The sequence below is a fragment of the Styela clava genome, chromosome 4 (genome assembly GCF_964204865.1).
Source record: "Styela clava chromosome 4, kaStyClav1.hap1.2, whole genome shotgun sequence".
Taxonomy (NCBI): domain Eukaryota; kingdom Metazoa; phylum Chordata; class Ascidiacea; order Stolidobranchia; family Styelidae; genus Styela; species Styela clava.
The window spans coordinates 4,652,959-4,666,415 of NC_135253.1; the positions used below are offsets into that span (position 1 = coordinate 4,652,959).

At 34.2% G+C, this 13,457-nt stretch overlaps 2 protein-coding genes across 2 annotated transcripts; both read left to right on the forward strand.

The window, feature by feature from the left end:
* Positions 1 to 1,309: 1,309 nt before the first annotated feature.
* LOC120326060 (mitochondrial ornithine transporter 1-like) lies at positions 1,310 to 3,682 on the forward strand. The gene has a single exon (XM_039392276.2). The coding sequence runs from the start codon at positions 1,741 to 1,743 to the stop codon at positions 2,674 to 2,676; it is 936 nt and encodes a 311-aa protein (XP_039248210.2). The 5' UTR covers positions 1,310 to 1,740; the 3' UTR covers positions 2,677 to 3,682.
* Positions 3,607 to 11,266, forward strand: LOC120325828 (putative lipid scramblase CLPTM1). The gene is made up of 13 exons (XM_078111567.1): positions 3,607 to 3,750; positions 4,160 to 4,369; positions 5,159 to 5,317; positions 5,722 to 5,839; positions 6,221 to 6,427; positions 6,912 to 7,042; positions 7,107 to 7,223; positions 7,916 to 8,009; positions 8,362 to 8,552; positions 8,901 to 8,996; positions 10,052 to 10,187; positions 10,283 to 10,450; positions 10,768 to 11,266. Exons 1-13 carry the CDS (start codon positions 3,727 to 3,729, stop codon positions 10,941 to 10,943), a joined length of 1,827 nt encoding a protein of 608 aa, XP_077967693.1. The 5' UTR covers positions 3,607 to 3,726; the 3' UTR covers positions 10,944 to 11,266.
* The last annotated feature ends 2,191 nt before the right edge of the window (positions 11,267 to 13,457 follow it).

The following is a 13,457-nucleotide window of genomic DNA, read 5'->3' on the forward strand; positions in this document are numbered from 1 at the left end:
ACGTAGTACAAGGGGTACACGCGGGACAAGTGTGACACGTTGGACAAGTAGTACAAGTGAGAGAAGTGGGACACGACATTTTGGAGACACCGCCATTTTAGTAGAGACATAGCCATTTTAGTAGGGACATAGCGGACAAAGTCATTTTAGTAGGAAAATATCGGATTCGTGATTTTGGATGCGACATAGCCATTTTAGTAGGGATATAGCGGACATAGCTATTTTAGTAGGGACATAGCCATTTTAGTAGGGACATAGTGGACTTCGCCATTTTAGTAGGGACATAGACATTTTAGTAGGGACATAGTCATTTTAGTAGGAAAATATCGGATTCGCGATTTTAGATGGGACATAGCCATTTTAGTAGGGACATAGTGGACATCGCTATTTTAGTAGGGACATAGCCATTTTAGTAAGAATATCGCCATTTTAGTGGGGGCATAGCGGACATAGTCATTTTAGTAGGAAATATCGGAGTCGCAATTTTAGATGGGATATAGCCATTTTAGTAGGGACATATGGGACATAGTCTCTTTATAACTACCCCTTCTAGTGGGTATAGTATACAATACGTAACAACCGAATTATTCCGTTATATCATCAAATGGATTACATTAATTTGATTTCCATCATATCGTGTTAGTTTGATATACACCAATTAATAGTTATGTAAATTATACAGTCAATATTTCATTGTCCATGGTATAAGGTTTAAATCCAATATTTCAATAATTCCCATAATGCCATTGAATTATGTTCCGGCACAATAATATCCTCAGCATGATGGAGAAGTCGTCCAATTCATCCATGGTGGATTATACATTAATATATCACATATTTCAGTAAATGAAATAGGGGAGAGAAAAACAAACAAACAAAAAAAGGAAAGTTAGACATGATATATCACAATCATTATGTACCACGGTCTGCGTACATATCCTAATATAATACATGTGACTTGAGGTGCACGATTTTGCAGGTTGGTAATTTTGCGAGAAAACATTATGCGCAATTTTTCTGCCACAAATCCCATTTTCTGCGTACTGCATGCATCCTGTTTACTGAATAAGTCAACTATGGTGTGATTATAGAGGGTCATTCTCTGTGGTGTGATCACGTGTCCTAAAATTTTTATCCAAGGAACAACTTTTGCCAAGTGTTCTAATTACTCATATTCCTATTGCTTATGTGCGAAACGTATATTTTCCCCAGTTTTTCTAGAGTTTGACTTATAAAGCTCACACATATTATAATATGGCTACTTTTGGAATGAATGTTAAAAAATACATGGAATGCCAACTAAAACTACGTCATGAGTAGTATGATATTTGTATTTTTTTTCTATGCGATGGTGTTTGAATTCCGGCATATTGCTTAATATTGATGAATAGAATATATCCATCTTAAACCCATGTACCAGCATATCAATGGTGATACGAGAAAACTTTGATGACAAAAGGTTTTTCGCAAGTAGCCGAGAACGTATTCATCTACCCGCCAGCAGATGTGTTGTGTTAGCGAAGCGCTCGCTGGCTACCGCTGTGAACAGGTGTTGTGTGGGTGACAAGGTGCGATGTGGCTGATGATGCAAGAATTGCAAGTAGTCCGCTAAATTGTTTTCGAACTTCCCTTATTTCTGTGTCATTTATGAGTGGGATTTTTCTACGCGGCACAAGGTGTGAAACAAGGATAGACAAAGTTTAAAAAGCTGAAATTACGGTGAGAAGACAATCGGACAATATGAACCAAGACGCCAGTACGGGTAATCTGTCGACTATAACTCCACGTTCTCGGCATGTGAGGGATTTCATTGTTGATTTCCTGGCTGGATCCGCAGGGGGTACTGCTTGTGTATACTGCGGCCAGCCGCTAGACACTATAAAAGTAAAAATGCAAGCGTTTCCAGGCTTCTATAGAGGAGGATTGGACTGCTTCAAACAAATTCTAAAATCGGAAGGGCTCAACGGTTTATACAAAGGATCTGTGCCAGCTCTTGTTTGTAATGTTGCTGAAAATTCTGTTTTGTTTGTGGCTTTGGGGTTTTCTAAAAAGTTTGTAGCTTCTGTTTCTAATACTGATTATAAAAAATTAAGCACGCTGCAAATGGCCTCTGCCGGTAGTATCGCTTCAATTTTTTCTGCCATGGTGGTTTGTCCCAATGAGCTAATAAAATGTAGAATGCAAGCACTGACAGAAATGGCTGCTTCTGGGAAAATTGTGAATAAATCTATGGGCCCGTGGGGTATAGTTAGACAAATTATGAGGGAAAGGGGTCCGAGTGGATTTATGACTGGTATTACGAGTACATGGGCTAGGGAGTTACCTGGTTACTTTGCATTTTTTTATGGGTATGAGTTAACAAGAGACCTTTTAACTCCGGCTGGTAAAACAAAAAATGACATTGGACCTTTGGGCTTAATGTTTGCTGGGGGAACAGCTGGTGTGTTTTTGTGGATTCTTGTTTATCCCATTGATGCTGTGAAATCACAAATACAAGTTTTATCACAGACAGGAAAACAGTATGGCTTTCTGAAAACATTTCGTGGTGTTGTGCGAACTAAAGGATTTTTTTCTTTATATTCTGGGTTGCTACCGTGTATCATACGAAGCTATCCGGCAAACGGAGCTTTGTTTCTTGCATATGAAACCACCCAGAAGCTTCTAGAAAACTTTTAGAGAGTAATATTTGAAACCACTATAGAAATCTTGGATTTATAATTATGAATTGTAGATGAAACATCTTAGATGTAGTTTTTTTCATCTATAATTTCTAGCCGCCGTCTTCTTATTTCATTTGCCAAAGGCAAAATTTCTTCACGTTGAAGAAAATATTCTGTTTTATCTAATTTGAATTGTATTAATTTGTGTTTTAAATAAACCACTGATTGTTCTTTACGAATCTGGACTGATTCCTGAACTCAAAAGCATTGCCTGATTCTGAATTATGTTTTTTGTATGCTTGTATTATTATTATTTTTTTTGGTGGGCGGGCGCGTACTTCTACGTTTTTTAACTTTATTTAAAGTTATGCTCGCCTTCCAGGTATCTCTGCATGTTGTTTGTTCGTCTACTTTTTGTGCTGTTTTGTTTTTATGTCAGAGTACCGAAATAAATGATTGATTGATACATTTAGAGTATCAATATTCAGATGTATTCTTGTGATGCTAAAAGTTGATTAGAAACCTTTACAAAAATTCATATAGTTGTATTACTATTGCTCCACCTATATTTATTCCAAACTTTGGATTTATTCCAAGAAATGTTACTAAAATTTTTACCTGTTATAGGTCACTTTCTCACTTTTTAATTTCTAGTCAATCATGACTTTAAAATGAATGCTAATATTGTAAGTTTCTTATGAACATTGTAAAGTTTTAACTGGGGAGGTCTCTAAAAACACTGTTTGCATATATGCCTCAGCTGAAATTTCTTTGCTTCATAATTCCTTTATTTTGTGATATGATACATACATTCTATTACAGAATAGTTATTTTGCATTGCTAATGCTGGCTGAGACCCGACTCTGTAAATATATTTCCCAATAATCAAGTGCAAACCATATTCAAATTTGAATTCTAAACTAAAACTTTAGCTGAATTGCGAATAATTTTTGATCAGTGAAGCTGTGTGTTGTTTTTCCTAATTATCATTTTAATGTGATATGAATTATTGTTTTATTAGATTACTTTCTTCTAATATATTTTTTTGGATATATTTTATTGAAAAATGTCAGAAGGAACTGCTGTGCAGGTATGCATTCCCCTATTATGTAATATATGGTACTAACGTAATATTGTGACTCTGAATAATTATATATCGTATGTTGATATTCATTAGTGTAGGATTTCCAAATAATCACAACAATTGCCATTTTTATTGACTTTAACGGTGGGTAGTGTTTAAATATTTATCAAAGTGGAAATGGCTCCGGAATTAGTTTTTCTCTTTTGATACCTCCTAGTAAGTTTACTGACAACAGTAGAAAAATAAGTGAAAAGATGTAATTATATAAACAACTTAATTATTTTTTTTGTTCAAATTTTATTGATGCGATATCCGCTTGAGTAAAAATTTAAATGAATATTGATTGAAAATGATATCCATCAGCAGACAACTTAGAAATATCTACATTATTTGCATGTTTTGTTTTCAATTTTAGACTACTGAGCCAGCGGCTGATGGAGCAGCTCAAGGTGAAGAACAAAGGCCTCAATCTACGTTTCAAACTGTGTCTGGGATAATATTTCGTGTTGTGTTCATGTGGATGGTCATGTCATGGTTGAGAGGTGGAAATAAAACAAATACAGGAGATAATAAAACAGTTGCAACATTTGCTTCTCAGAACTTGTTTAAGACTGGGGATGTATTGGTGAGATTCTTTTTATTGCTCATAAATAATAATTTCATGGTAGTAGTGCTTGTTCAATACAAAGTAGAGAAAGTCTACGGCGTTGACATCATATTTCATTCTGTTATGGGCTGAATGCTGATTGCCACAATATATTTTCAAGTAGTTGAGGTTGCGCTAACTCCCAATCCTTCCTCAATGCCTTAGCGCTAATGGATCCGTATGCGTATAATGCGAGGATGCTGTAGCAGGAATGAAAATACCATATTATGCAATTCAAGAGTCCTGCCGCACACTAACACAAATGTATTTCTGTAACGTTTCGGTTTTGTCAAAAAAAAAAACGCATGATTGTTCTTTTCTTGTCATTATTATAAACTGCTTGTCTGAGGAATTCTGATGGTCAGACGAAACGTTACGGAAATACATTTGTGTTAGTGTGCAGCAGGACTCTTGAATTGCATAATATATTTTCAAGTTTGATAATTTAATTTGTGATATTCGTTAACATGCTGTTTGCCCGTTTGTATTATAGCAGAAGCATGCTTTATCTTTAAATATTAAGTTTTCATTTAAATGACCATGATTCATTTGTGTAATTAGTCCGGTATCGGCCAAGCCAATATTCCTACAGATTTGAATATCATGGTGATGGTGATGGACAATGTCCTATTTGGCATGACCAATACCAAATTATAATTTGCTTCTTATAAGTTTTATAAATCTTTATTTGAAATAGACGATTGTCCTTCAACATTGGAACAACCGTATTTTTTATAAATCTTATGTGTAAATTTCTCTGCATTTAAGGACATGTGGGTGTTTGTTAATGAAGAGGAACATTTCACAGACTTCACTAATATGAATACACTATATTGGCACAAAACAGATTTAACATATGGTGCGTGGTACGATGGACCGAACCAAGATGGCACTTTCACGTCTAATACAACCATTGTGTTGTCCGAGGTAAAATTGATTATATTGTCATCCGATATGCAGGAAGCTGATAATGCATGAAGAAAATTTCTGTTTGTTGTACTAGTATGAACTTATGGAAAAATATTAAATTACGTAATACGTTAAATTAACAGTTAATTGAAATTTTGAGGCTTTTTATGCAGTCCGATTGGAATAGTACAATACAGTACATAAAAGTGCATCAGACAATATAATGTCAAAGAAGATATCCCCTCTATTGTTCCTTCCATAATAAAAGCCATCCGCAAAATACTGAAACGTGTGTGTTCTGTTCGTATAATCTCTTTTCAATTCAAAATATGTATTACGAAGTTAAATAATACATTTTTGGACACTATGTATATAATGCTTAAAATCATCTGCATATTTATTACTAATAATTTATATTCTAGAAAGTTCAGAAGAATGGATCACTATTTATGCATGTTTACTTCACTCAGGAAGGCTTCGTACCGAATAAAAAATTGGAGGGGTCTTATTCTGAACAATACACTTTCGAAGCACACAAACGTAAGTTTTAATAAAAGATGTCATAGTATATATGGGTCAGTAACATTTGCCATAAAACACCTGTATGCGCATTGCGCAACCAGCCAACCACTTACAGTCAATTTTGCATATATTCCTATTTTACATTGATTCCTATTCAGTGCTTTAAATGTGCCAGACGCACGAAATTTATGACTCGCAGTCACGATATCAATGCATTCTGAGGTATTATGAGAGAGTAAATATTTACTCAGTGTCAGCCAATTTCTTGGGAAAGTCTTTTTGTTACCTTACTTTGCTATGCTTTGTGACCTGCTGCACTGTGCACTGCACTGTGACTACCCTTTCCTCTGTGTATGCAAAAAAGTGGATTGTAGGCAATTTTCAAAAAATTATTTTTAGAATTGAATAAATATAAAAAGAGAACAATAAAAAAGACACAGAATTTACTCACTGGGAAGACAGAGACAGATCCCACACTGTTAAAAAGAGCAGAAACACATGGAAATACTGAAATAATTTCTCATTGGCATCCAAATATCACAATCAATTTGGTTGCTGATCAAACAAATTGGGCTAAAGGAAGTGTACCTCACCCACTAGACAAACGTGAGCATTGGTTTTTACAAGTGTCTGGTAAAGTAATCAGACCAAAACATTCACATATTTAATTGTTATATGGATAATAAGAATTAGGATTATAAAAAATATAACTCTGCATTTTTATTTAACAAGCATTCTTCCGAGGTAAAAGAGTTGAAATAATTTCTGATTCTGTTGAGTTAGAAGTCTTTGTTGATAAAATTAACAAATACCATATGAGAAACATTTTTAGAGCTCTTTGTTAAGCTTTGCGAAAAGTGTTGTTTCCTATATGTCTATAGCTACCCAATTTGAAGGCAATGCTAACTGTAGTTAGATTTGGTTTCTGTATGGTTTTGAAATATTTTCTCACAATTATTATTAGACTTAAACAAGTTAAAACTTAAAAAATGAAGGAATTTTTAGTATTTTTGTATATTGACTTATTGCAAAATCGTCATTCTTTTTCATGTTATGGCTCCTTTCTTTACTTTTGATGTCTTCGTTTTAGTGGTCAAGTTTGATGATGAACACAAGACCTATGAGCCAATCATACATCTGAATGATTATTGGAATCTTATAAGAGATTTCCAACCTATAAATGAAACTGTAAAAGAAGTCAATTTTCATATTACATATCAGGTATGTTTTTCTCTTTTTTCAGTAACGGTGAAATTCAGGTTATTACACATATATTTTTTTTTAGCCAATTTCTCTTTTCAAACTTCAAATGTATGCTTCTCAATCAATGCAAAATCAATGGTTCAATGTACTTGGTGAAGATTATAATGAAGAATCAGAACAGGATAAAGATTCTTTGAAGGTCTGTTTCATAAGATTGTCTTTAGGCATATTCAACCACTTCATTAGTCAAGATCTGTAAATCACACAGTTTGCATTTGTATTACAGAATTAACTCTAGTTTGGCATTGACCTTATATGTGTTACTATAATATATAGAATGTTGGTTCCGGATTGGCATATACAATTATTTTAATACGGCGCAGTAGCCTAGCAGTTAATGCATCAAGACCCAAATGAGTTGGCATCCCAATTTAGCATCTCTGGCTTAAACCCCATGCCTTTACCCCACTCTGGGTATAATAAATTGGGTAGGCAATGCTGAACTGGGCAAGATTCTGGTCCTTCCAAATAAAAGTAACACCTTCTATTAGGCATATATTGTGAGGTATCTGTGGCTGCGTGTTTAGGACCTTGTTCAAAGCAAAAGGCTTAGCGGCTTATGAAAAAAATGTGCTGTGTATCTAAGTAGGGTCTTCAACTATTATACACTTCAACTCATTCTTAGTACAATTTGGTTTCATTGGATGCAATGACATTTATTCTTTTAATACTTTAGGTTTCCCAGTTGTCTTTTTCACAATTTGATTCACCAGGCAGGAGTTTTTGAGTCAGGTTTACATCATCCCATTAGTACTAAACAGTTGGAAGAAGAAATTGATTGATTGATTTTGCTATTTGGTGTCAGTTTCCTATAATATTGTTATTTTACAGGAAGCTATGGTGGAAACAAATCCTTATCTACTTGGTCTTACTGTAATTGTATCAATTGTACACAGCATATTTGAATTTTTAGCTTTCAAAAATGGTAAGTGTTTTGTAATGTTAATGTTAAGTTCTATTGACTGTAAGCTGACAAAAATAACAGCACACAATGCGCTCAAAGAGTCACAAATGTAGATGCAGAAAATAAGAAAATTCAAGTAATTTTAACTCAGCCATTGATGTCATAGTTTGTAATGTTGTTACTTCTTTTTCCATTTTGCTCCAAGCTCGGTTTTGCTTTAATTTGGAACTGTTATAGGTTTTATTATGTTAATAACAAACTATAACCTCTGCGTCTCAGTTTATGTACTTTTAGTTTGTTTGAGACATTGAGTCTTCCCAGTATTTGTAGCGAAACAATATATTTATTGTTTACCACCACATGCCAATTTCAGATATTCAGTTCTGGAAGAGTCGAAAAACACTCGAAGGTCTCTCTGTTCGTTCTGTTGTTTTCGGTGTTTTCCAGTCTGTCATTGTTCTTTTATACATTCTCGATAATGACACAAATTTTGTTATTCGAGTCAGCGTTTTTATTGGTTGTCTTATCGATGCCTGGAAGATTACTAAAGTCATGTCTGTGAAGGTAGGTATTCTATAATTCTTAGATGATTCCCGTATATTATAAATAAAGCAAAATGTTAAAATTCATTTTTGACAAGCACTGCAATCAGATTAATAAGGCCATTGCTAACTGTATAAATGCCCAAAGGCAGTGTTCCAGAAGTAGAATCTCACAAGATTTTGAGTATTTTATGTGCTAGTATTTTATACTCGTTCTAATGAACATCGAATTTCCCATATTGTGCATAAACTATTTCTCAAATTTCAAAATTCAAATCTTATTATTACAAACAGTTATGTTTATGTTGTTGGCTTTAAGAATTATTGTACATCCAATAAACAAATAACCAAAAAATTTGAATTTTGTCAGTTTGACATGGAGGATAAACTATTTGGATTTCTTCCCAAATTGAAGTTCACGGACAAATCAACGTATGTTCAATCTGACACCAAGAAATACGATCAAGTGAGTATTATGTGCCGTGATAGAAGATGTAAGAATACGAATCATTTGTCTGTCAGTGTTCCACGATAATTGTCCGTATTAACAATGAGTAGTGTTATATAGGGATATCCGCAGAGTTTAGCATAAATGAGATTTGAACTAATCTCCGTTTAAAAACTTTATCTCGGTCTAAGAATACCGATTTATCATAAGCTGTTCTGTTCTCTTCTTAGTGTTAGATTTTTTGCAATTAATTTATGATATTTGTTAACTATTCCAGAGTGAAGAATAATGTCTTATAGATGTTAGACTGAAAGATAGATCCATTTTAGATTATTAGAAATTATAATTCATAGCAGGGTAGAATGTTAATAAATTTGGATAATGACTTTGAATAGGATTAGCAACTGATGTTTTATTTTCATTGGTGTGCATGTATACATCATAAGTTAGCAAGCTGTTTTTTAAATCAGAAAGATTGTGTATACGGGTTGAATATAATTTTCTTCCCATTTGTCAAGATGTCTGCCGAATGCAGGAAGGATATTTCCTGTTTAAATGCATATATATTATCACTAATTACCACATTTTTCCCAAGTTCTACAATCTTCTCTTTGTACCATCAATCACATTTAGAACAGAAATGTAACCAAGTATTTTATTAGAACACAATTTTGAAAGCCATTGTTTTTCACATTATAAAATTCTAACTCGACTAACTCAATTAAATTAATAAATATATAAACCAAACTTTTTAGCAAAATTAAAAAAAGAATTCTATTTTTCAACTGCTATCATTGCAAACAGTTGTGCTTGATTAAAGGGTTTATACAAGGAAAATAAATATTGCATCACTAAAACAATTTTATGAAATTATACATAAATATGTGTTTATTCAAAAATGATGATATTGGAACTTACAGAATTTCAGCTGCTTTTAAGTATTAAAATATTGGTAGTGTTTTTAAATTCCTATGAGATAATAATTTATTTCGATGCACCTTTGATATATCATTTTTCTGTTCATTTAAACATCTATCAATTTATATATAAATTATACTATTTTTCTTATTCAGCTTGCATTCAAATATCTGGGAATGTTACTTTTCCCACTTCTTGCTGCTTATGCGGTGTACTCCCTTATATATGAGGAACATAAAGGTGTATATTCATTCATCCTGGGAATGCTTTATGGATTTTTATTGACGTTTGGTAAGATTATATCACAATAACATATTTACTTTGAAAAATCTTACCAGTGAATATTGATGAACTTGTTTGTTCTTGTCCACTATTTTTTGCATTAGGTTTTATTATGATGACACCACAATTGTTTATCAACTACAAACTAAAATCTGTCGCCCATCTGCCGTGGAGGATGTTGACATACAAAGCGCTCAACACTTTCATTGATGACATTTTTGCGTTTGTGATCAAGATGCCGACTATGTATCGAATCGGCTGTTTCAGAGATGGTAAGTCTGTTTTCCACTGATTAAGTCATACTATACATGATACTAACTAGTACTGTATTTTGCGACCAAGAGGCACAATTTAGATCCTTTTTTATTGTCAAAAATCGATTATGCACCTTATAATATGTTTTTGTTTCCTTTCAATAAAATACAGGGTGGTCGCTAGAAAAACAGAAAATTTGTGTGCAGTGTCTTAACCTAGAAGTCCAAGGTTGGGTGGCGTTTTGAAGGTTGATTTGTGGAATATCGCTCCAATTCAACGTATACACACCTGTTTGTGATCTCATCTGACCTTAAAATTAAATTTTTTTTTACAGATATTGTGTTTTTCATCTATCTTTATCAACGCTACATTTATCGTGTCGATCCTAAGAGGGTTAATGAGTTTGGAACAACTGGAGAAGATCATGAACAAGTGTCTTCCGGAGAAGCTTCCAATTCTACTGCTGCTATTGCTAATGGTGATGCTCAGAGTGACAAAAAGAATGACTAGGTCATTCTCAGTTCAACAGTCATATGTACTTTTATGTCAGTGTTTTGTATCAGAAGAGGATAAATTAATTAAATCTAATTTGTCAGTGATTGATTTGTCGTTTCACCATTACCCCTTTTCTGCATTCTTGGGAGTTTATAATATTATCTCATGATGTTATTTTGTTTGTGCAATGCAGTCATTATTAGCATCGTCTCCAGTCCAATTAATGCTTCAATTCTCAAGTTTGTGTTTTGTCATGACGTGACACATTTTGTTTTATGCCATATTGAGAATTTTGTATTTTATGTCAAATCAAAAATAAAAGGTTTCTGCAAACTTTATGACTTGTTGTCGGTGTTATTTTTGTCATGGCTTTAAAGATTATTTTTTGATTGAGTTGTGCACATATGTAATGAAGAAGTTGCGTTTGTTGATGAAGTATATGAGAAATTGTTTTGAGAGAAATTCCAGAAAGTTCAAAAACTGCTGAACATAGATTATTCAAAAATGACCATATCATCATCCTGGAATGTCTTGCAAGTCGCTAGACGCTTAAATTTCACTGAAGATTTCATTTCCTGCTATTGACTAGGTCAAAGAAAATTTTGCGATATCGACTAGGTCTTATTTTAAGGGTAGTGCTTATATTAAAATCATTTTTAAAATTCACGTTAGGTCTTATTTTCGGGAAAACACGGTATGGGTACAATGTTCGTAGGTCCGCGGATGTAAACCATGCATGATATAGTGCCAAAATCTGTTTGTACAAGAAAGAATTAACATGTAGATGAGAAAAAAGTAGAGAACGAAAAATTTGTGAGAGCAAAATTTACGTCCAGCAAGTTGTTTACCACCCTTGTGCTCGTTTTGTATTGTTACGTCATAATGGCGTCTACTGCTGTGATATGTTTTTTATCTTCTTAAAAAATCAGAAAAGTCCATGCTTCCGAAAACAGATAACTAACTAATCGCATACCCGACATGTAATGGTAACCGAGAGGCCGTGGTTCGCCATATGGTTAAGCCGTCTTATCGACTTTCCTCTCCCCCTGGATAAATATGTAAATCCCATCCTAGAAAACCCGCTGGTGGAAATGCCCTAGGGTGAAGATGGTTGCAAATACATGTGGGTGCAAATGCGATTTATAAAATCCGGGGATGCAAATGTCCTACATGTACAATGTGCAAACTTATCGAGGTCCAGGCGTCATGGGTGCCAACGCAAAGATACAATGGACTTTTGCATACATTGTAAAATTTTGATCATTGAGTTTACAGCAGCAATTAAAAGCTTTGCATCGCCCTAGGATACTGCAATGAGCATGTATATATCCTCATTGGATACCTGGTGCTGTGGTAGCATTTTTGTTATTTACCGCACGAAATGAAATTGTGATGAAATCGTTGGCTTATAGAATTGTGTTAATGAAGTGATTTCAAAATTCGTTTTGATAGGAATTGAAGAAGTTATCGCTCGAAATAACTGTATGTACGATATATCTGCTAAAAAATATTTTTTATTATCTGATAGCTACGTTCCGCACAGGAACTACACTTCATTCATAAACTCGGGAACGGCTGGTAATACAGTGATAGCTTTGCCAGATGACGTAGACCAGCTTGGACTGGGGCATCTGAGTTTTACAGTAAACAGATTAGTCGTGCGTTGCTTACATATTCTGTCCAAGAATGTCGTTCATAAAGCTAATGGCTGAGTAAGGTGTAAGGTACCTGTGTCAGGAGTAAATTACGGTATTCAAATTCATAGCCATTGTAGTACAGTAGTAAGGTACCTACTGACCTAAGTTACATCTGTACGGTACTGCAGTAGGCTACATGCGGTTTTAAGAAATGTTGGCTACCTGGATACGGCTTTACTGAGATAAATTCGGAATAATCTCAACTTTTCTGATATTGAAATTTCGCCAGTTTTTGTACAATGACAAACTTTTGGTTAGTGGAGTTCTGGACTTTGGGACAATCCTATGCCTGTATACTGGTACCGGTATACCATACAGCAATACGGGTCTCTTGTAGTTTCGTACCTAACGTACCGTACTTCGAGTGGGCGTAGAATAACAATTTTTCGATATGTCAATCCTAACCCTCATCTGACTACGCCATCCACAAATTACGTCCCTACGACATCACAATTACGTCATAGAGCTTGCCAAATTACAAATATATGTACGATCGCCCGGTTCGTGTAGTTTGAAGGGCTCTGTTACGTCACTGTGACTTCGTAGTGCTGTAGTGTCGAAATTTTTGGATGGCGTAGTCAGGTGGGGGTTAGAATTGACACATGAAAAATTTATTATGCTACGCCAACTAAAAGTATGTTAGGTACGAAACTACATGAGACCCTACCATAGCCTACTACTGATACTAAATACAGTAATATGACTGTATGGAAAAAAGTTCTTCCTCAATTCAGCAATTTATTCAATAGAAAGTATTTTAATATTTGAATGTAATTATATGGAATTCTGCTTTTCTATTACAGTATTGTGTTACCAAACCAACAATCCACTT